This window comes from Scardinius erythrophthalmus (assembly GCF_964197995.2).
Source record: "Scardinius erythrophthalmus genome assembly, contig: HAP1_SCAFFOLD_305, whole genome shotgun sequence".
Lineage (NCBI taxonomy): Eukaryota > Metazoa > Chordata > Actinopteri > Cypriniformes > Leuciscidae > Scardinius > Scardinius erythrophthalmus.
In genome coordinates, this window is record NW_028296306.1 from 2,288 (window position 1) to 27,734 (window position 25,447).

Here is a 25,447-nt window from a genome sequence, read left to right on the forward strand (position 1 = left end):
ATCATCTTGCATTCAAGGGCTCATGCAATATTGTGGCCAATCAAATGCTTTCTAGAATGAGAATCTGTCTTTCTAATACTGCTTACCACCTATAAAAGTACCAGGAGAGACCTATAATAGCATTCCTGTTCATCTCAATGGCTCTGAAATACACTGCCGGCACAATGGCATTATATCATATTATATAATATAATATTAGATTAGATTAGATTAGATTAGATTATGTAGTCGATTATATATATAGTCGAAGCTAACCAGTCGAACTGTGCCTGTTCTGGACTTTTCATGTTCTTGGCAGCTATTTTATTTATACATTTTTGCTTAAAACACAGAAACACACAACAGAATAGGTGTTGTATTTTTTGTTGTTGTTTTTATTGGCAATTCAGAACAATCTTAATTAAAAATTAAGTATTTTTTGGCTCTGACAGTGGAGAACACAAACACACTCTGTGATCACCTTTATCTGAAACGTGATCTCAACCTGTAAACAAACTGAACAAATATATATATATATATATTTTTTTTGACAACATCAGTAATACTAACAAACAGACACATATAAACATAGCACATTATTACAGAGAAGAGGACACATTTGAGTTAATATCATACAACAAAATTCATTTTAGACACTAAATGTTTCACAGTCGCTGTTGTAATGGCACTGAAGCTAAAGGGATGTGCTTTAAGGCTGTATGCTTGGATTTCTATACTGGCGTTTCTGATCTCTGAGAATGAGTGTGTCCAAGGCTTCTGGGTGGCACTTTTAGCATTTAGTATCAATCTGGCAACAGCTTCTCTCCCAGCACTGCTGACTATTTGTTTTTTTAATTAAACAAAATCATTATGCATCACGGTTTCATATTCTTAGCAAACTAAAGGTGAAATGTGTAATTCCTGGGCTACTATAAAAAAAAAAAACAACAACAAAAAAAAAACATATTTTACAACAGGTTTCCCAAGCAGACCCCCATCTCTGATTGGTCAGAAGAAGAGAGAGTTATACCCCAATAAATAAAATATGTAATAAGATATTATCTGGAAAATGTTCAAATATAATCTATAGATTAAAGTTATAGATAAAATCGTTTTGCTACTCAAACTTGTAATTTCTGAGCAGTATTTAGAATGAAGCAGTAATGTTAAATTTGGTACATGTTAATGTATTAAAATGTTTTTATTTACTGATTTCTCACAATTTGACGCAATTTTCTCTGATCCTAGTTTGGTTTTCCCTTTTCAGGGATATCAACATGCAAATGACTTACTTTTAGTAGCCTTTACTGGAAAACTAGGAAACTATATATATATATATATATATATATATATATATATATATATATATATATATATATATATATATATATATTTAAATTGCACACTTCACCTTCAAAATCCCTCTGTAATTTCATAGCATGTTTCTGATTGTATATAACCAGATATTTATGGAATATTTTGAGGCAAAAAGCTCTGAAAATGATGGCAATATCAGAGCAGGATCTTAAGGATCATTTTGTCAAAGCCCTTTATATGAGGTGGACATGCGTTTGGCTAAGAGTAACGGTTGTCTGCGCTGGTCTGGGATCAGAACTTACTGTTTAAATCCACCTGCAACCATGAAACCGCAAAAGATATCAGATCCACTTCAGCTTTCACTTCAGCCAGAGGCGATCTTCAATTTGACAATGTCTAACATGGGCACACCAGAGTAAATCAATGTAAAACACTGATTCACCCGTGATGGTCAAGTTTAGGTGAGTTTAGATTTGCGAACATAAGAAGATCTGTCACCATTCGAATTCATTCATAAATCAGATAAAACATCAACCCTGTTTCTATTTATATAATCATTATGTATACATAGTGCTAATGTTTAAGAGGTATAAAGGTATTTCAGTACAAAGACACATGTAAAGGGATTCTCCATATGGTGGTCTTGAGTCCATAAATTTGACTTTTAGATTAAATGTTTCTTTTTTTCTTTTCTTATTTGTTCAAAACAAGATTATAAACAGATTGTTTAGTGACTGCACTTTGGAGTCTTGCTACATTTCAATGAAATCAATATTATCCTGAGGTTGTTAGCAATCTTCACAATCTTATCGCTGACCTGTTAAGGCAAGACACTACAAGCCAAACTTCCTTCCATTCGCCTGATTAATACAGCTTTTTTTTTTTTCTGGCTACTGACAATATTCTTTGGAATGATAAAAAGATATCAAAAACTCCCTCTGTAAAAACCTTTATCTCTTTAATATGTCAACAAAATAAAATATGCTGAGCCAATGTACAGATTTCTGTTCTGAAAATGTATGCAAATTAGTGCATATTGAATTAGATTATAATTTGTAATAAAAAAAAATGGGCTTATCTTTATTTAGTAACATTTTATCTTTGTGTCCTTGTTACACGTCACATGTAGTTACTATAGTAATTACTATAAATTGTGCATCATTACTTGCAACTAACCCTGATTCTAACAGCCCTGACCCTATAGTAAGTTCATGTAGTTCATTATTATTGCTCAGTACTTAAATGTATAATTACACTGTAACACGGACACTTTAAAATAAAGGGTTACACTTTACTTTGCAATAATAACTTACTATAGGGTTAGGATAAGGGTTTGGTTTAAGGTTAGTTGCTTGTAATTCTTATAGCAAGTACACGTAACATGCACGTAACAGACACTGTACAATAAAGTGTTCTGTACAGTGTTTAATCAACTGGGGAATTATAGTGATATATTAGTTCAAATGTTTACTCAATTCACCTGTGGTGTCTTGCCTTAAATATTTCTCGCAACTGTCCCGTTTCATTTCAGTGGCAAAAAACAAAACATTAATTTATCCGTTATTAAAAATGTTCAGGATATTAAATATACTACAGTCCAGTGAAAAAGTTCACATAATGAGTTAATCAGCTTTCCTCTGCAATTGGCATGGACAGTCACTCAAGGGAAGACTCATGTTTCTCCATACGACATGAGACCACAAAAAAACATTCATCTACAACTTCGGCCTCAGTCTTTTTGGAAATGTTTGTGTCTGGGACACAAATATAGCTTTAAAATACAGGTTATTTGGTCAGATAAACCTTGGGTCTAATGTCTTTTTAGTTTTTAGCGTATGGTTGTTCTACTCAACCCCAAACGAATAAGTGCAACTTAGAAACACAAATGAGCAGTGCTGCGGTTGGTACTGGGTCATCTTAAGTTTCCAACTGCAGGATGGAGGCGCTGGTCATTTCTTGGTCCAGTTCTCTTTCACCGCTGTCTAAAATGGGAGTGACTTGAAGGGGGGACATTTGTGGATGCCTGGTGTCCGTCATAGTCCCTGATCTTTCTGAATCCATGTGCTCCTCTTCAGCCTCGAACTCTCCATCCTCTTCCTCCAGAGTCAGCTCGAACTGGAACTTCTCCCCGGCTGAGCCCACCGTGGCCCGCGAGTCCTGGTCTTCGGGGGTGGGCGACGGGCTGCGCGGGATCATGCTCTGGTACCATTCTCGATTGTCCTCTAATGTATCTAGAATGTCCTGAGCATCTGGATGGACCAGATCAGCCCATGTCTCCCATAGAGGGTGGACAATGTAATCAATGAATCCCACCTTAAGAAACAATGATCAAACACGGTAATCATTAATATAGTATAGGACAGGGTTTTTCTAACTTGTTAATCCCCACATTTGATCATTTTTGCAAGGTACCCTCTTCCTAAAACACAAAGACAGCTATATCTTTTTTATGTATAAAAATTCATTTATACAATATGTGATAAAAATATTAAGTGTCATTTTATAAAGACTTTTTTTTTATAATTGGCTATTGTATTGTCAAACGTTTATTTACTCATATTTTCTACTATTTATTTATTAACAAACAGTTAAAAATATTGATATTAATAGAATAAAGAAATCATATTTATCTCGTGATTTCATGAATCAAATTTAGTGAATGTTAAAATCATTATACTAAACATAATTTATTAATATCTCAAGAGCACAAATTAACTTTGACAGCCCTAAAAATAAATATTGTAATAAAATAAAAATAAACTCTCTTTTTTTAGGGCTGTCAAAAGATTAATCGCGATTAATCGCATCCAAAATAAAAGTTTGTGTTTACATAATATATGTGTGTGTACTCTGTATAATTAAATTTGTATATATAAATACACACACATGCTTGTAAATATTTAAGAAAAATGTGTCATTTATATATAAAAAATATATTTATATATATAATATAAATTAGATAAATATATACAGTATATGTATGCAAATATTTCTTAAATATATACATGCATGTGTGTGTATTTATATATACAAAATAATTATACAGAGTACACACACATATATTATGTAAACACAAACTTTTATTTTGGATGCGATTAATCGCGATTAATCTTTTGACAGCCCTATTTTTTTTATGAACCCACTACTGTTTTGAAACCCCCTAAAATAGGAGACATAATCAGATTTTTACAGGATACCTGAGTTTTTTCCACAGAAGCCGTGTGTTTGTCACACATGGGGCTGATTTCTATGCCCTTGTCACGCTCGCGGTCACCCTGACTGAAGAGCTCCACCATGATGCGATCAGTCCACAGTCGGTAGAGCTCCAAGGGTTTTGTGGGGTTGCTGAGGTCAGCACAATGCACCATGTTCTGGAGCACCTTTAGAAGGAAAGAATTAAGGAGTTTTACATCTGATGAGCAACTAGCACTAAAAAGCCAGTAATAGCTAGGGGTGGCTCAGGATGGTTGACTAAAAAAAGACTTAAATAGTGTTGTTTAGTAAGTTGTTTACTCTCTTTGAATAATTAGTTTTTTGTGGCTGTGGTGCTTTAAATGGGCTGAATTTAGTGATGCTATCAGGGGCCCCAAATTATACAGGGTCTCACATCCCTATACTGGAATTGTACTGTGTATTTGGACCTGCAATACCTGTATTCGGTCTGAGTAGTTGTCCAGCAGTAAGACTCCTAGACTGGTCACTTTTTTAGTTTCCACCATTGTCTTCAGGTCAGCCAGGAAATTCATGTGTTTGGACATATCAGTGGCTAATACCTGAAAAGACAACAGGAAATTTGGTATTAGACCCATGAGTATTAAAAACAGTATTTGAAATGTGACATCTTAAAAAGGTTTGTCTTAACGTTTTATTAGGATTGGATTTTTTTTTTTTTAGTTTTTTATGTTATTCAGTTTAATCAACAGTCTGGATTAAATACATGTTGTAAAATAACAAACAGTCAGTAGTAGTAGTCTGATTCACAAATCAATGAATCTTTTGAACTGGTTCCTTTTTTTAAATGACTCACAGATGAGTCACTGGCAAACTCATTGGTCTAAATCACTCATTAACTCTCTGAATCATTTGGAACAGTTACTAAATTTGACTCACTCACTGAAACATCATTCGTATCAGACAGATCTGGTTACGATATTTCACTGTTATATTTTCCTTAAGGTCCATAAAAGGTAAATGAGTGTAATTTCGATTCGGTGTAGTTAAGATACACATTAAGAACAGAGTTTTGTTGTAATAATAGTACTTTAAACAATGTGACCAAAATAGCATCATGGTATCATTCATGATAAGTATTTTTGTTTATAAAATAATTAAATATCAATAATAGTAAAATGGATGAAGGATCAGATATTTGGTGCTTGTTCAAAAGTAGTAAAAGTCATTAAGTTCGCTACGGCTGGTAAACATCTTTGTACTACCATTGGTTCATGGCGATTACGTAATAGGTAGGTGTGCGCGGAGGCTCCGCCTTCTTTCGCGCGGAAATCTTTTCTGGTTCATTTCTCCTGTTCAGTCCGCCTTCACGCTGGAGAGCTGCTTTATAGTAGAAAATGAAGTTGTTCGTGTTTAATACGGTAAAGCTGCTTCAGTTTAAACAATCTATTGTATAAAGTGCTATATAAATAAACATGACGTGACCAGAGTGCCGAATTGGGCATCAATTGCTATGATCAGATGCTTTTCTTATGCTTTATTAAAAAACGCTTGCTGTTTTCTCAATTTTGTTGTGTGTTTATTTTGTTATTGAGAGGAAAGTGCACAGCACATATTTACATATTCATCTAATCAGCAGTGTGGGCGGTGTTGGTTATTCGCTAACAGTATATCACCGGTTACGTATTTCGAACTTCGTTTTACCCCTAAGCGAAGAACGAAAAAGAACTTCGCTGTGAGTATATCGGGGCCTTTACTCTAACATTTAATGATGATATTCACAAATATATCACAAAGAATCACCATATCTATAGTCAACTGTCGCAGGGACTGTTTTTGTTTCTTGCTGAGATTACAAAAGATATCACAGTTTTCCTCCTGTAGAAGCTTGAAGCCGACAGCCAAGTGATGATTCTCCAACACTGAGGCGTCATTATACATGAGAGCCAGTTCAGAGTCTGAAAGAGTGAAGAGAAAAACAACATACTAAGGTCCAGCTAGGTTTTCAGATAGTCTTTCATGTATTTGTGTTGGGGAGAGAGCCTAAGTGAATGAATTAGGGAGTCATTGTAATGGTTTGTCTGAGTCGTACTTGTGTTAATGAGGAACTGGTTGGACACTCCTGGATGATCCACATCATGAATAGCACTGGCAAACAGAGCAGCCATGATCTCAAGATCAGTGAACACATCCTGAAAGTAAAAAATAAATAAATGAATAAACCATTGTCAATACCAGGATGTGTTTGTGTTTAGGTCAATTCCCGTGAGCACTGTGTATGTGTGCACACATCCATGCAGACCTCTAGGGCAGGTGTGGAGAGAAGAACGTGTGTAGACTGTACAACGTCTGCTGCGTGGATGTTGTTATGGTAGGCCACGTCTGCATGGTAGTGGTCTTCCAAAGTCATCAGAAAAGTTAAGAACGTGTCCGATGGGATTTTAAAGGTTTTGAGCAAATCTCGCTCCTGAGAATTACAGAGTACATAAAGAGTCAAATCTGCAGTTAATGCTTCACACCAATGATCAAACTATGAGCTTTTTCTTTTGGAAGTTTTTCCAACAATGGCTTTATCTACTGTATTTTTTAAATCAAGGCTATATTGTAGGAAATACAATAGCAAAGCAGCAAAACATTCAAAAACCTTACCTGAAAAATGGTGTACATTATGACTGTCAGTGGCCGATTCCCAGAATACTCTGCTATCTTAAAAATATCTATACCCCATCGATCCATGTCCTCAAGCCCCTGGAGTAAAAAATATGGTATTTTTTTCTCCAATGAATAGCACGAATAAATAGAAGTAAAATGAAATGAATGGATACCTTGGCCAGGAGGCTCTCGTGCTGCGTGTTGACACCAAATCGTGGGATGCTTGTTGGTGGGAGACTCAGGCTAGGGCTCAGTTTTCTCACTCCACTTATCTGAGACATTGGACGCCGTTTTTTCTCCTCCTTACAAGTTGATGACAAAATCTCCACATCATGCTGTTTTTCTGCAACACAAACACAAAAAGTATGTGAAAAGCCCTGAGCTGCATTCAGACTGAAAGGAAGACACAGTTTAAAAATCTGAATTAAATCTTTCCCCGCCAGCGTTTTTTTTTTTTTTTTAAAGTTGCCAGCCACCGCCAGTGTTTTTGATCATTTTTACAAACATTTCATGGCCCCCAGAATATTTTGTTGTATTAATATCTGAACATGCAATATATCAAAAGAAAGAACAGACCCTCTGCTTTAAAAAACAAAAACAAAAACTTGCACAGTCCTGTAACTCATCCTGGGTCAACATTTAATTCAGTAACATTAGGCAGTTTTGATTTATATGCTGTTTAAAGGTGGTATCAGTGATTTCAGGCCCAAAAAAATATTTTTATCACATTCATCTAATCTTTCCTAACGATCCGCTAGCTGCCCGCCCCATAAGCATGCCGTCAAAAAACTGCGTCTCTGTAGGCAGCCTAGGCTCTGAGATCTGCACACAAAAACAAATGGTTTAGCCAAACACTCAAAACCAAAACAAATAGTGTTCCAACCAATCACCGACAGGGGGAGGGTGTTGTGAGGTTTTGAGCCAGCTTTTTCTTCAGCTCTGACTTCGCGTGCAGCTGTGCACGAGCACAAAACCTCACAACACCCTCCCCCTGTCGGTGATTGGTTGGAACACTATTTGTTTTGGTTTTGAGTGTTTGGCTAAACCATTTGTTTTTGTGTGCAGATCTCAGAGCCTAGGCTGCCTACAGAGACGCAGTTTTTTGACGGCATGCTTATGGGGCGGGCAGCTAGCGGATCGTTAGGAAAGATTAGATGAATGTGATAAAAATATTTTTGGGCCTGAAATCACTGATACCACCTTTAATGTTGATGATCGTTATTTTAAATATGAATATGATTACATATGAGTTTGTTGTTTCTGCATCTTAAAAGTTTACTGCAGAACAACTCATTATGTGTGTGTGAAATAAACAGTTATAGAAATGTAGAAATTAAAGTCGAAGCTCCAATCTCCACCCGAAGATCCCCCAAAAAGTCAGATGGTGCCTCAGGTACTACTTCGCTCAGAGAGGCTGTCAATCATGACGTCAAACCCTGTTTTTATAGCGTAACTTTAACTTACTTAAAAAACGAACACTTGAACTTGCATCAGCGTGACAAAAAACTTCCTAAATGCCAGAAACCATCTTTGGAAAAAAAAAATTTGAAGTGTAATTTGATTGTTTAGTTTGTCTCACGTCCCATTAGATTACATGGAGAGGGCGGGGTTTATGACCTATACTGCATCCAGCCACCGGGGGGGGCGATCGAAACGTTTTAGGTTTCACTTTTCAGGACTTGTGCAACACACTTGGGTTGCGTCCGAAATCGCATACTCTCTTGAGTAGGTACTTATTTTAAATTTGAGTAATTACTTCTGGGCTGCTAAAAAAGTATGTTCTATATAGTATCATACAAATTCTGTGTTTGGCGGGGAAAGAGTTAATAGTAAACACACCATTACAAATCCTGTCTCATAATTACATTTAAATTACATTAAGTAGTCACTCACGTAAAATTGCGCTTGCTATGAATTCCGACACCTGGTTTCCTGACCGGCTGGTCTCCGATAGCTGAGTTAGCTCCCTGTTGAGCATTCTTTTAAACTAAAAATAATACAACAAATAAAAGTGAAACATTATATTCTAATCACAAAAGTCCATTTAATGCATTATGGAACTAATTTCAGTGTAATACCGACAGCAAATGATACAATAAATGTAAGTGCGAACAGTAGATGATATACACAGTCCGGAAGAAAACTAGTGTTATGAACATTGCCACTGATCAGCCATCAGAACCCTACAGCACAATTATTCAACATGTTACTTAGTTACTATGGTAACTGAGTCCATACCAAAGGCCAGTAAGGAAACACTCATTCAGACTCTACAGTGCATGGTAGGGTTATGTAATCATGCATCAGAAAAATGATTTACAGCTCTGATTAACACATAATAAACTGAATATGATGCATTGCAATAAAAGACTGAAATAGTTTTGTCAGAAAAAATAATTTCAAGCACTGAAGCATGAGTCTTTTGACGATACAGTACATGACAGTACAGTCAAATATACAGTGTGTCACATGTACTGTAATGACTGAAACCACTCTGCCAACATTGTTTGCCTTACGTCCAAGTTTCTGTTCAGTATTTTACTGAAATGTGTTGGTTTTGTATTATCTTGTTGCTGACTTTATGCATGGCTTTGGGCGTGGAACATGCACAACATCAAATGTGAATTGAATTCATGTTATTATAATCAAAAAACCTTAATTAAAATGTACCTCCTTTCTGTACCCAAAACCTATTAATAACCAATAAAAACGACTAAATTCTGATGAACTGATAAAATGGACATATTGTATGGCTGCCGAAGTATATTATTCTAATAAAGTGTAAAGCTGTGCTGTATAGCCGGGGGGGGGGGGGGGTATTGCTTTAAATACCTTATTGGAGGCCATTTCACTGACAGAGTGACGTGTTTGCAGGGTCTCCAGCTGGTCCAAACACCAGTCCAGCTCTTCAAGAGTCTCGACAGCGAGTTTTTGATATGATTCATCTACAAAAACAAACCCTTAGATGTAAAAACAGTCCTGGTTATTTTAAATAATGTTAGAATAAGCCCCAAATACATCATTTTCATTTCTGGTGACTACTCAGATGTTCAAACTTTTACGTCTAAATCTGAGGTCTACAGCAAGAAAAAAAAAATCCTCATCTTTGGCTAGACCAGCTCATGTTCTTCCACTCACCAGTCTGGTTTGTTTTACAGGCAGATTGAGGGTTAGTGCCTGATGGTCTCCTGATATGTATATATGTAAAAAAAAAAAATAAAAAAAAATTTAAGAGACCTCATGTGACAATTGTTATAAATATTTTTCTCATTAATCATTCCATTCACTGACTATCTGAAGATGTTTTGACTACAGACTCACTTGTTGCTTCTATCTTGCATGTGGGTTAAAGCTGCAACGTTACCCCTCACTGTACGCAGACTGGCAAGAACCTATAGTACACACCCACACCCACACACACACACAAATATATATACTTTATCGATTAATTGACATGTTGTAGGTTTGACACACACACACACACACACACACACACACACACACACACACACACACACACACACACACACACACACACACACACATACGTACACATTCATCTGCATTATAGAATGCACATATTGCCTTGCACAATTATTTGGAACCTTTGTGAAATTACAAATATATTTACACATTTACCAAATTTGCACCCAACTGACCTGCGCAAAAGGCGTTACAATCATGTCCTCCCCATGACTGCAAAAGAGAAGTCAACAGTCATGATCAGATTAATTTATTTAATTCATATTTAACAAGAAATCAATATTGACCAAATTTACTTTCTTAAAGCACTTGCCTAGTTTTATTGTAAAATATTGACAAGTGCACATGTAATAATTCACTCCGACTCTTAAACAACATTGCATTGCCATTGATGTCAAAAATCCCCTTTAACCAATTTCCCTCCAATCAACAATAACATAATTTCCTGATGGATACATCTATGTAGGATTGGGAGTGCCATATTAATAAACACATTTTTCATTAAAAGCATCAATAAATAAATAGATCACAACATGTGTCAGTAAATAAATATACAGTATGTTTGCATCTAAGTCCAATGGGAAATAATTGACATGTTATTTCTTAATGTATAAACAAATTTCATGATTTAGTATGGTAATTTATGTATGGTGTCAATAAATAAATATAAATAAATAAATAATGTAAATTATTTTTTTTCATTGCCATTGGATTTTGATGTATGTAGTAATATATCAATGCTCATCAGGGACAGCATTTATACTTTGCTCAAACACTCACACTTCTGGTCTCGTTGTTGTTTACAAAAGACTGCTGAGACTCTTGTGTTGATCTTACTTGTTGGATATACTTACCTAGATTTCTCCATCGCCTCTGTTCTCCATCGTTCTCTATTGTCTGTCTACTCCTTCCTTGATCCGCTGTGATCACTCCCTCTGTCTTGTCTCCCTGTGTGCTCGTCTCATCTGACTAAAAAGTAGTGTTACTCTCAAGATAAGTGCTGGTGTTGTTTTATCTATCATCAATATACTTACCTGCGTTACCTGTCATCCCAAAAAACATTTAAAAAAATGATTCCATGACAGAAGACCAGACCAAACACACTGAACTTTCATCACTCCTGCATTCCTTCTCATTAGCCTCACCCAGGACCCTCGAGGAATTATGAGGATGATATCCTCATAAGTTTCTTCAGAGCCAGCATTAACAAACCCCTCGGATCACTGCTGCCATCCAGTGATCCTTGAGGGATGCTCTGCCCACTTCTGGATCTGGCCCTTCAATCGGATGGATCCCCCTTCAACCGTGGAAGAAGTGGATGAGGACCCTAAGTTGCTCCAATCAAGTTTCTCCAGGGCTTCCACAGTCCATTGTAGTCATCTTAGAATCAACTTCCAGATTCCACTTAAGATTTCCCTCTAACCTTCCATCCTCCAGTCCGGGCACCACATTGACCGCAGTCCAGAAGAGGAGGTGAAGGAGGAGGAAGAAGTCTGTCTTTGAACACTCTGGAGAGCTCCCAAGTCTAGAGGCCCAGAGCTCCCAGGTCCAGTGGTCCCTGGTCCGGTGGTCCCAGAGCTCTCTGGTCAAGTGGCCCTGAGTCCAGTAGTCAGGGTGGTTCCAAGTCCAGTGTTTCCAAGTCAGGTCATCTAGGTGGTCCCAAGTCGGGTGGTAAGGTTGTCCCAAGTCAGGTATTCTGGTTGGTCTTAAGTCCACTCTCCGCTCCCTTGTCTCAGCCATGGAGGCCACTCCCCACTCCCTCATCCTCATCTTCATCATCCAAAAAAACTGTGTCCCTCTCCTTCATCATGGACATGGTAACCATAGTTCCTCATCCTCTGGTTTCATCTGCTCCACCCTAGTCCTCATCCATGCTGATTACCTAAAGGTAATCCATCTCTCCACCATGGTCCCCTGCTCGGCTGGCTTGCCTAAGGCTTCCCGCTCTGCAGGCACTCCCAAGTCTTCCTCATCCCAGAGTTTCCCTGCTCAGCCAGCATCCCTGTGGTCTCCCACTTAGCCGGTGGATCCCAGCGCTTCCTGCTCCGCCTTGGTCCCCTACTCCACCTTGGGCCTCGACTACACCAAGCTTTCCCTCACTATCCTCAGTCAGAAACGCACTCTGCTCAATCTCACCTGCATTCTAATTGCGCAAGCACCTAGTCACCATTTACCTGCTCATCAATGACAGCATTTATACTCTGCTCACATGTACACACACTCTTTGTTTGGTTTTGTCATTGTTTACCAAAGACTGTTCAGACACTTGTGTTGATCTTACCTGTTGGATATACTTACCTGGATTTCTCCATCATCTGTTCTCCATAGTCTGTCTGCTACTTCATTGTTCCACTGTTTACTCCCTCTGTCTTGTCTCCACGTGTGCTCCTCTCACCTGCCTAGAAAGTACTGTTAATCCCAAGTCAAGTGTTGTCCTCTTTCACATATCATCAATATACACACAGACAGACACACACACACGCACGCACGCACGCACGCACGCACGCACGCACGCACGCACGCACACACACACTTTATTGAGTGACATTTTTAATGAAAGGTTTATTTCTTAATTCTGCACTCCCAATCCCATCTTACATTTTTCTTTTTTAAGCATGTCTTGTTTTAATTATAAATCCATAGGTTGTGAATGGTATTTCACACTGACTTTATATTTACACTATTACAACATCTATCCCACACTTGCTTCTAGAGTTACTCTCAAGAGCTACATGCCAAAAGATGAAGTAATAATTAAGCAAGAAATCACTCTGAACAGAAAATGAGTTGAGCCAGTTCAATGACAGAGTACTATGACATATTTTGCTTTAGTATGTGATAAAAGCTCACAGCTCGCTGGCAGTCGAGGTGTTTCTGGACATCGTCTTGGGCGAGATGTCGAAATCCGAGTCCGAGCGGTAAAGGAAAGACTCTCGCCTCTGGCTGTTTGCTTGGAGGACCAGACCAGAACTTGGACTGGTGTCCAGTGGACTCCGTCCGATTGACAACCCATTTTCCACATCGAAACTGCAACAGACATACAGGTGAGAAGAAATTAGTTATCTGAGTAAAACATTTGGACAACTAAAAAGAAGAAACTGCCCAACATTTGATCAAAGGAATACTGAGAATTGCAACATAGATGCAATTATCTTTTGTTTCAGAATAGACACTGGTATTCTAGCAACTCAGTTAAAACAGCAAGCACAAGTTTATTTTTTGTTTATTTATGTTAAGTCTGTGATGAAGACAGAAGACACAAGTTTATGTTCTGAAGGAAACTGTTTCATTCATGATTTCTAGTGAATGAAGGCCTCTGGCCCACAAGCTCAAAAAGAGAAGTAACAGGCCTTGCTAGACTGTCTGTAGGACTGAATTCAAGGGCTTGAAGAGAAAGTGAGCCAGGGCTTCTGGTTTATTTATATCTGTGGTAAAGGTTCAGTGGCTGAGGGCATAGTTCGAATCACATAGTCCCAAAGGGACAGAGATATCAGTTTTGGGGGGTCAGATAATTTTTCTGATATTGTGAAAAAATATAATTACAGTTACAATACAAGTCAACTCCTATTTTCACTGTAGGAACATTTTAATGTAAAGCGATTTCAGACACCCCTATTGTGGACCGTACCATTTTTAACCACCGTGGCTAGAAGCAACGGAGATAGAGAACGACTTCAACTTCTCAAGCAAGTGTCAACGTTGAATGACAAAACGCTAGTTTCATAAAGTATCATTTTTTTCAACATTCCTTATTTGTATATTCAAAAATATTTAAAATAATCTAATTTAATACAGTTATAATTTTTCAATGCAAATTATTTAATTTTATTGGTACAGCCTAGTGTCTAATTATTTTAATTGAATATATTTATCAAATTTAATAATTTGAAATGAAAGATGGAGCATACATTTAATAAAATTAGGGGAAACTGCCCTTTATAACGGTACAAAAAGTGTTTTCAAACAGTGATGTAATGAAACATTGACAATGTAAGCTTGAAGGGAGTAAAGCCTCTGTTTAGGCTATTAAGGAAATGTAATTTTGCCAAAAGAAGAAATTTTATTTTAAATAAATGTTCATTTTAAATCAGCCTACTTCAGTGTGATATGTTACCATATTATCATGCTTAATACTAAGAGTGTGATGATCAGATGCAGATATCTAAATCAAAGAATATGGGCGGTTTGCGGGTGGATTATTTATTTTTAATAGTGGATTCGGGTGACTCAAAGTGCACCAGATTAATGAATTTATCTTTAAAATGTACAAAATTTTCTTCCCCCCCGACAGCGATACCAAGCTACACCAACTAAAAAATGTGGGAAACAAATGAAGCAATATGATGATTTACAAAAAAATACACATTTAATTATCTTATTATTAAAATACATTATTATGATTTTACCACCTCCGCCTCGGTTTGAGCCAGGAAAACCCTGAAATAGGCAATAGGCTTCTTGTAAAGATATTACTTTTACTAGTAATTAGAATGGTATTTCAGTGCACTTAACTTCTAACTTTTGAGAGTTGATCAAAACAGTTCTCTTTTGGATATATAATAACAATGAGATATTCTGTAGCCTACTGATTATCAGTTTGTCGCATGTTTAGACCTTGTATGTGTGTTGCACAACACATGTTGCACTTGGCGATCACAGTGGGGATTGATATGGTAGTGGACCATGATGGTCATAGAAGAAGTGAAGGAGCAGTACCCCCCACTTATGGTGGGGTAATTCGCACTCTGGCTGAGGATCTATTTTTAGTTTCTAAGGTAAAATATTGCCTTATCAAAACCCTAGAAGACAAGTCCCATCACCTTTAATTTTATAGCGCTTTATACAATACAGATTGTTTCAAAGAAGCTTTGCAGTGATCAACAAGAAAATAATGATACAATGATACAAACAGTTTAAAGTTTTTTACGATCGCTATGACAATTTTTTTTAATACTTTTAACAATTTCTTAACAAAGTTAGCACAACATCCGTCTGTGTAGGATATACAATTAAGACATTTATTGCTGCTTTGACACAAAATGCATTCAGTTAACACACATTTAAAATGCTTGAGCTTTTTTTACGCACAAGCTCAACCAAGACCAAAACAATATATTTTTACTGCCAAATTTACAAATGCTTTCACACTGTATGTCAGAACAGATAACATCATGTTCTAAACTTATAGGTTAAAGTCAAACTGAACAGCTGTTGATATTGTGAACTGAAACACAAAAATATCCCCTGTATTTATTCCATTGCTACTGAGAAACAGCTGATTGAAGTTATGCAAATATGGGACAATGTGGCATTCCACCATTCCAGTCACAGCCTGCTTTGAAGCCCATCACTCCCCTTTCCTCAACCCCATTGAGGAGTTTTATCAGCCTGGAGATGGAAGGTTTTAGACCATTTTCCACAGGACCAAATGTCCCTCCTGGATGCAATAGATGCTGCATGCCAAGACATCACAGCTGAACACTGCCAGGGGTGGATAAGGCATGCCAAAAGATTCTTCCCAAGATGCCTTGCCAGAGTAGATATCAGGTGTGATGTGGATGAGAACATGTGGCCATGGCCAAATGCAAATTATGTTTGTATATTTGGTATTTTCACATACAGTAATACTGTAAATGGCAGCTATTTTGCATATTTTTGTTATCTTGCAGAAATGTCCTGTTACAAATAAAGCCGTTACTGCAGCAATTCTGTCTCTGTCTTCTTCTTTTTTCATAAACCCTACATTCTATAAAGCTACTCTAAGAAGGGTCATTCATTTTTTGTATTGAATTTCTGCTGCAAATAAATAAATAAATAAATAATGCACGCATTTACTAAACCCAAACAAAACATGTAAAGAGACTTCAAAAGAAACTGCAGTCCAAAACACAATCTATAATCAAAACAATATACTGTCTATTGTATAATGGCAGACCTGACACATATAAAATAATGCAGTTTCTGTAATTCCATCTTATATTAGTGTTTTTATGACAATGTGCTGATTGACTAAATGTTCCTGTTGGAAGAGAACATGTGTTAGTGTTTTGGTAGACAGTGTATTGTGTTGAAAATTTGTGTTGGAGTTTAGTTTACAGTGTGTGATTTTTAGCATGAAATTATACGTTTTGCCAATTATGTGTTGTAGATGTGTTGGTGCGTTAAGAGTTTAAGAAAATTGTTAAAGGTATTGAAAACATTGTCATAGCGATCGTAAAAAAAAAACTGTAATTCGGCTGTAAAGCAGCTTTAAAAAGAAAAAAAAGTGTCATTGTTCAGCTGAAGTCAGTTCAGTTTTGATTCAGTTCCGTTGTGAAGATCATCAATTATTAAATTGGCTATCGACCATACACAAGTTGACTTACGCCAAAAGAGTAACACTTGACGATGTATGACGTCGGATGTAGGATTAGCGTAAGCTTTGACGACTCTCGCGGTTCAAACAAACAGGGCTGGGCAACTGCGTTCGTCATTACGTTGTGCGTCAAGTTCAAGTGTTACTCTTTCGCCATAAATGGATGCGTACGGCCGTCTGCCGGAAAATAGTAATTTTAGTCGATAAAATATGGATATTTTTCTTGCACAAACACTTACGCTTCACTTCAGAAGGCCTTTATAAACCACCGGAGACGTGTGGAGCACTTTAATCAGGGATGGATGCACTTTGATGGACTTCCAAAGATATACACCGATTCACTCCCATTATAAAGCTGGGAAGAGCCAGGACATTTTTTTATATAAGTCCGATTGTATTCGTCTGAAAGAAAAATGTCATATACTCCTATGGCTTCAGGGTGAGAAAATCATTGGCTAATTTTCATTTTTGGGTGAACTATCCCTTTAAGTGACCCCAACAAAGCAAGCCGGAGGTAACAGTGGCAAAGAACCCAAACTCCATCAGGTGACAGAATGAAGAGAAAAAAAAGAAAAAAAAAAAACTTGGGAAAAAACAGGCTCAGTTGGGGGACCAGTCCTCATTTGGCCAAATGAAGCAACATGATGTGGTTTTATTGCAGGTTGCACAAGTCAGAAGTTAATCTGTGTAAATAATCAGATGCTTCTTCTGTTCTTGAAACAATCTACATTGTTAAAAGCGCTATATAAATGAAGATGACTTGACTTGACTTGACTTGTTCTTTGCAATGTAAAGATGGCTTTTGTTGATGTTGCTAAAATTTGATTGGTAACGGTCTATAGTATTCTGACCAAGTATTTTGGTTAAACTTCAGAATTTGACATAAAACATAAGACATATATGTTAAAAAAAGGTATTTATAAAAATTGCCTTTACAACTGTAAAAAAATGCCCCTGGAAATCAGTTTCAGGGGACGAATATGTCTCTTAACGGAAAAGTTCATTTCTGACCCTGCTCACAATCATTCAGAATATCTTTGCAACCTTTGAGTCCTTAATGATAAATGCAGGTAAAAATAATAATAATAATAATCATATATTTAGAAATATTTTAGACCTGTTGGGATGGTTTTCGTGGGAAATTGCGTACATGCGTCACTTGCCTGTGTGTGTCTCGTCATATTCGTAGATAGAGAAAAGTTGCTCCAGCTACTTTGACGCATGTATGACGTGAGAGTGGCAGAGGTTAGATGTCACAATGAGTGAGAAAGGTTGACATGGAGCAGCTAAATCTCAGGGGGAAAAAAACAAAACACAGAACAGAGGAGAGTCTGCTGGCAAAAAGAGAACGCAACAGAGCTCGTAATAAAACTAGACTGGCTTTTTGGAGATTGTGAGAATAGCGTTTTTGTTGCGAGATTGCGTTTTTGATATTCAACAGGTGAGTAAGGTATTTTATTTAACTTATAGATTTCCATATTATATATCTAACAGAGTTCATTGGAAAGCATTATCTATTGTGAAGGGTCATTTCATGGGCTGTTGTAGCGCTTCTGGAATGTATTTTCAAGGAAGTACTGTAATGGGTGTAGCTACAGTAACGTACAGTATTAAATATTGTGTACAAACATCTATTAAAAATCATAAACTGGTTATATGTCTTAAGCGTAGTAGTGAAGGTTTTATGAGCACTCATGCAGAGTCAAAGCACAACCAAAACAATGTTCTTCCATACAATACGTGCAGTTTTATTTTTTAACCGCCAGAGGGCCAAAAGTTACATAGTGTACAGGGGCGGCTGGCCAATAGAGGGCGCTAGGGTCTTTACAGAATTGCACATTACCTTTACATTTGAGTAAGGAAGATTTCAAGATTATTCTAGGGAGAACATCAGTTTTATCTTTTCAAGCTAACCTTCCTCCTGGGCCCGTATTCATAAAGAATCTTAATGCAAAGAGTAGCTCCTAGTGACAAAATTCTAAGAAAATTCTTAGAAATGTGGGCGTTTACTCTTAAAATTAAAGAAAAAATCCTAGTAAAGAAAAAAGTAATTCAGAAAGCATCTTAACCCTTAAAAGAGGTCTTAAGGTCAAAATTGTTAGGAGCACGGACGAGGACTTTTAAGAGGCTTAAGAGTTTCTTTAGCAGCGGAGAAAATGGCAGAAAGACGAAGAGGGAGAAGAAATCTGTTGCAGACAATGGATGACAGTGAGTTAATAAGACGCTATAGATTAGATTGTGCAGGGATCATGTTTGAGACTGATCTTATTAGAGACGCGCTAACATCTCCGACACAGCGCAGAAATGCCATAGCGCCAGAAATAAAAGTAATCACTACATTACGATATTTGGCAACTGGGAAAATTCCATGTTTGATACATTAAAACCAGCATTCAAACCACCACTTTAAATAGACATGCCAGCAATCAGTGTAATTGGAAAGAGTGGAACATTTTTTTATCATTCTAAGCCAATCAAATACCTTATAGGAAATAAACAGCATGGTAAATAAAACAAAAGGATTAATATACACATATATAATATGTGTGTGTGTGTGTGTGTGTGTGTGTGTGTGTGTGTGTGTGTGTGTGTGTGTGTGTGTGTGTGTGTGTGTGTGTGTGTGTGTGTGTGTGTGTGTGTGTGTGTGTGTGTGTGTGTGTGTGAACGATCAAATAGGAAAAATTATGCATGTAATTTCAAAGTGAAGGCTTAGAATAGACCCTATATTTAAAATCACTTTTTTTTTTTCCTTCTTGGACAACCAGCCAATCACAGTCTTCAAAAGATTGTGTCATACATAGCAACGGGGTCAACCCCGCCTCCTTACTAAGATGAAAGTTTTTGTCTTTTCCTTACTCAGAGTTGCTCTCAGATCGGTCCTGAATCGCTTTTAAGCTAAGACTCCTACGTAAAAGTTTTTAAGCTAAATTAAGAGTTTTCTTAGAGGATTCTTAGAATCTTTATGAATACGGGCCCTGATGTTTTGGATCGACTCTAAGCAGCTGGCCTACACAAAGGCATTTATGAGAACCCCAGAATGGTGGTTTGGCACTGAGACACAGATGTGATCATTAAAGATCACTGTCCCTGAAACAACAGAGAGCTTCTCTGAAAATAAAGGCCAAACATGACCCCATTCTTTCTTTTATGTAGAGTGAAAAACAGGTTGTATACATTTGTCCTGGTGGGTTCTGTAGCCTGACCTTGGCACTTTAGAGACGGGGGCCCAGATGAAAAACATGTGCCACAGGAAAAAAAAAAAATTATAATAAAGTGTTATAAAGTGTTGGTTTGGGTGGTACCTGCACAGATGACACTTAAGAAAATTAAAAAAAAGAACTACATTCTCTATAAACAGAATTTTTTTATATATTATATATTAATATATATATATATATATTTATAAAAAGAAATTAATAAAACGGCTAAAAAGGGTGGACAAACCCTTTTTAAATAATTAATTCAAAATATGTAATGGGAATGATAAAGGAAATAAAACAGAGTATAAATCTAGTTTTAAAAAAGGTGATTTCCGCTGTTTGTCACCTAAATGAATCATTCTCATGTATAATAATAATGATTTTAAGTGGTGATGCAAATTCTGAATCAGAATTCAGAATTGATTCAGTGAAATTTGAGTAGATTTTGGATTTCTTTTTCTTCTTCTTGTTTTTACTTATACTTTAGCACCATTGCTAAATGTTAAAGTTAAATCATCTCACATGAAATAATTTAAGTCTTAATTTTATCGGCAGCAAAATCATTGCAAATTTTGTGAACATTCTATAATGTATAATAAGATGCAGCCATAATGAATTAAATCAGCTTTTTTACGCTTTTACATTAAAATCATTACAGTAATGATACATTAATTAGTAATTGTGCAGATTTGTCCAGTAAACTGTAAACAAATAAATTCAAGGTGTCTGGACATAATCTAGTATTAATTATTGTACAAATACAAACATCTATTAAAGATCTTATCAAAATGTTTGTTTATATTTTATCTAGTAAGCATATGATTCACATACATTCTAAATTATCAATATCTCAACAAAATCTGCTGTTTTAAACACATACTGTAAGTGAGAAAATGCTCTAAAATGACATTTCCCAGACTAAAACACACAGATATCAAATATATGTCTTGTGAACATGCATATGGTATCAGAGAAACCAGAGAACCAGTGTTATGACAACAGGTATTATATGGATTTGGGGGGGAAACTATGTATAATAGTGCAAAAAAATCTGACCACAATATATGACATGTCAGTACAGTTACAGCCTATAGAATATGTTTTTTTTTTTTTTTTTTTTGAATTCAGTACGGTGTAGCAAACTCCATATATTTCAACAGAGAAGAAAAAGAGCAAAGTACAAATTACGAGTTCTGAAGAGCTGGTCTGACAATACGGCTCAGTTTATATAATGTGGCAAATGTCAACAGTGAACTTACCACAGTACGTGCTTTTCAGCAGATCTTGGTCTTGTCTGCAAGCAGATTGCCATTCTAACTCAAGACTTTTAGTAAGGAACCTTGGAGACAAATCCAATGCCAATCTAACCATATAACATATTTCTTACCAAATAAAGAGATAGATTTCTTACATTTGATTTACTAATTTGATTTGATATTTATTTTAAATACCTCGAATTACTTGAATCCAGAGATCAAACTCTGTAAACCTTTAATCTAAATACAGTGTTTTACCATAAATACATCCATCCAGTCCTCTCATTTTCTCTTGTATTCTGACCGCACACACACACGTAACTTCTCTTTGCCAACACACAAGTCGCAACACGCCAGCAGAGCTGACAGATTTGTAGAATGCCACAATAACGCACGTCAGACAGCTTCAGGATCAGACACGCTTTAGAGAGAAAAAAAGAAAAGAAATTGTACTTTGTACAAAGAAAATAAAGGCGATTTTTTTTTCATTGTAAATACTTTTGTTTCAATTAAAGACACCTTTTCCACAAAATTACCCCAAATAGCCCAAATTATAAAAAAAGATAAATTCATGAAATGTAATACAATAATGAAAATCATTGTCACTTTTATTATTTAAAAGTTATATATATAACATATGATTCATATCTTCGTAAATGCAAAATGATGTATTATTTAGTTTATTCTTATTTGTTTTGGTTTGAAATTGAAGGCAGATTCACAAGTCATAAATTATGAGTATTGTCTATGGAAAAGAGCCACATTAGAGAGAATGATTACTGTCACAAGTGGAATGTTAGCACACGTTGTTTACTCAAGGTATAAAACAAACTGCTTGTACAAATATTTTACGTGGAAGTGAAATTAAGCAATATGTAGCGTCGATTCTCAGTTATCCAGATCGTCATACATTTTTCCAGGGAATTACATGTTTCACAATTCAACACTCATAGCGGATGTAATTAGTTGGTAATCTTAACGCAAGCAAGAAACAAATTTTATTACATTCAGGTTTGTGCACAAATTTAATTCCAATTCAGTTACTGGGAACACTTCCCATAAATCCTGATGTACTCGTTACATCATAAGAAGAATGGCATCTACGCTAATTTTAGTGTCTTTGTTTATCCCGAGGTTTTCCCGCAGCCTGCCGGATCCAGGCCGTATCCAGATCTGATGAAGGACCTTCGCCTGGACCCGATGACAACGCAGTGCTGAAGTGCCAACTAGTCTCTCCCTATGGAGGATCCCTTTTCCACTCTACAGATAAAGCGTCGTCGGGAAACTCAATTCGCGTATCTTCCCCCGAATTGATAAAATAAAATAAAATTCTGTATCAAAAATTATAAGGAAACGCCAGTACTTTGTTTAGGCTTGGTTTGTAGGGAATTCCAAACCTGCGCACATATATGCAAACGCACATAACTATAGAACCAATTCTTAATGCGCATGTGACCGCCATCAGCGTTTCTCACAGGTTCACGTTTAAAGTCTGTGTAGAGAGAATGGTGTCGTCTTAGCGGCCCCTAATTTAATAACAAATGATCGTTGCGACGGAAGCGAATCAATCAAAACTAACTTTAGCTGGAAAATAACTATATTAAAGAACCGCTATAAAGCCAAAACAATCTCTGTTACCTTAAATTGTACGTTTATCTCTGTAAAGCTGCTTTGAAACAATCTACATTGTTAAAAGCGCTATATAAATGAAGATGACTTGACTTGAAATGTAGTAACTTAGAATGAACTAAACTGCACCAGTTGTGACACTCTTAAAGTCATCATTGTTCATGTATGACCCTGGTGGCTCTGAACAGGCAAACATGGAGACAGATTTGACCAATCCGTCCAGGTGCTCATGTTATGAGCGGGGATCTGGAATGGTGGGATCAATAAGCTCTTGGTGTGAAGAGCACGATGAGAGGTCTGCAGTAATAAAGGACAGTTATTCTCCCACAATGCACTAGTGCCCTTGTTCACCTGCACACCAGCTGTATTCCAGAGCTCTGACTCTAGTCTCTCTGCTGGGTCCGATTAGGAATCGGTCTTAATTTGGAACATTGCTTCGATCGTGACACGACAGGACACATCAGTTACTGAGCAGAGGCAATTAAAGTGCACAGTGGCCAGTCATATAAAGACTCAATGCATGATGGGCAAGAACAGCTTTGCAGAGAGGGATGGACCCTGATTAGAGGTGTAGATGTGGCTTAAATCTAAATGTTTCAATAAATGAGTAATTCAAGCATGGCTGATGCCACTTCCTGCTCAAATTAGGTAATCATCCCCCACCCCCCTCCCAAAAAAAAAACAAAAAAAAAAACCTCCAGTCAGTTGGCCTGTTTATCTTACTTGACTGTTTATCTTATCATGTTTTTATTGCTGCTCTCCCTGATCTTATCCAGGCTGCATGGATGCGCAGGGAGTTCTTGCCCAATCCAATTGCCACAATTCACTGCCAATCCAAACTGTATGCTAACTGTTGATCTACTCTTTTTAGAGTAATAGATAAATGCTGGGTTATGTAGCTAAACATGAATATCACAAGTTTTTTTTTTTTTTTTTTCAAATTTGGACAATATTCAGAATATAAATATCTTCTCTTTTTCTTCTTTTTTTTTTTTTCTCGCATGCATTTGCTATTAAAAAATGTAAAAATATATATTTTTGGCCCATATGAAAAAAGATATGATCTGGATAGAACATCTATTGTTACAAGGCACGCACAAATCTATTGTTCCGTCGCTGTCTGGTGAAAAACCTTCAATCTCCATAATTATATATTTTTTTTCTTCACAATTCATTACTGTTGGTCAACCTTTACGTCTATCTGTGGGTTTTGCAAATATTTAACCAATGAACCACTGGATCATCAAACTGTCAATAAAATCTCATAACTCCACCTCGCCTCAATTGGGAAAGAAGTGCCACACACATTTCGGACCTTCTCTGTAAAATAGCCAGTCGTATCACTTCATATTTTATAACATGAGATTTTGGTCAAATGACAGAAAAAAACTGAGTCCTCACATAGCCAGGACTTCATTTGAGGGGGAATGCGGAGGGATGAAAAATGTTGCTCCCTTGTTATAAAAAATTACAAAAAACTACAGGTGAACTATCTCTTTAAATTACCATTGAAACAAGACTTTATATTGTAGATTCAGAAATATTCCATGTGCACACACTAAATACACACTCACTTCTTTCCAGGTCAATAACAGAGGCAGATCACGGCAGACTGTGTTGCTGTGCACAGCCCTAAATGATGTGAAATTTGCTCTGAGATAAAAGACAGGGTGGTTGATGTGTTTTAGATAGACCTGACCCTATACAAAACTGCATCATATTATATTTACAGTATATCTGCATTACAGCTTCAGCACAGGCTATGGCTGCTGTTATTGAAACCCTGAGCTCATCTTTTAGTTTCTCTCTTCTTATTTCTAGTTTTCAGGGAAAAGCAGTAGGCAGTGACAATGTGGCCCTTCATACCTGGCCCTGGGACATCATAAATCATGTATATCATGGTACTAAATGATTCTCATATTAATTCTTTCCCCACCAGCGTTTTTTAAAAGTAGTTGTTGTCTCCCAAAAGAAAGAACCAATTCTGAACAGTTTGAAATGAGTCTTCACTAATTCCAGTCTTACTTCCAGCACAAACCTGCGTAGGTTTGGAACAAATTTGCGTAATGGCGGCCTATGGTTTTCATTGGCTACCATGAACGTCTACTTTGACCTGCCATCAAACACTGAAGCTGTAGCTGAGGTCTGGAAGAGTTTGGTTCATGCTGATAACATGTTGAGAACCTGCTGTTTTTCTGCACTGCGAAATCAAATCCATTTTGGATGCACTTCCAAAGGATGAGGACTCGGGCTCGAATTGATATGGTAAAACTGACACCATCATTACTGTTTAATTACTGATAAGCACTGTTCTGAGGATGCCTCCGGATCAGAAATTCCAACGCATTCTCATCCTAGGGCGTCATATACTGACGCTTTTGACATTTCGTCTACTTCGAACGCAC

The 25,447-nt window shown here is 36.7% G+C and overlaps 1 protein-coding gene across 1 annotated transcript in view; it reads right to left on the bottom strand.

Moving 5' to 3' along the window:
* Window positions 1-1,502: 1,502 nt before the first annotated feature.
* Window positions 1,503-25,447, bottom strand: part of LOC308686478 (3',5'-cyclic-AMP phosphodiesterase 4C-like) — a 28,246-nt gene continuing 4,301 nt past the window's right edge. Inside the window, exons 2-15 of the mRNA XM_081394898.1 lie at window positions 13,453-13,629; window positions 10,779-10,815; window positions 10,441-10,511; window positions 10,258-10,307; window positions 9,952-10,064; window positions 9,013-9,106; window positions 7,293-7,462; window positions 7,117-7,215; window positions 6,770-6,934; window positions 6,560-6,659; window positions 6,271-6,425; window positions 4,947-5,069; window positions 4,494-4,676; window positions 1,503-3,609 (exon numbers count right to left, since the gene is read on the bottom strand). Coding sequence (XP_081251024.1) covers window positions 3,214-3,609; window positions 4,494-4,676; window positions 4,947-5,069; window positions 6,271-6,425; window positions 6,560-6,659; window positions 6,770-6,934; window positions 7,117-7,215; window positions 7,293-7,462; window positions 9,013-9,106; window positions 9,952-10,064; window positions 10,258-10,307; window positions 10,441-10,511; window positions 10,779-10,815; window positions 13,453-13,629 — 1,933 coding nt within the window. The 3' untranslated portion in view covers window positions 1,503-3,213. The remainder of the gene's footprint in view (window positions 3,610-4,493; window positions 4,677-4,946; window positions 5,070-6,270; window positions 6,426-6,559; window positions 6,660-6,769; window positions 6,935-7,116; window positions 7,216-7,292; window positions 7,463-9,012; window positions 9,107-9,951; window positions 10,065-10,257; window positions 10,308-10,440; window positions 10,512-10,778; window positions 10,816-13,452; window positions 13,630-25,447) is intronic.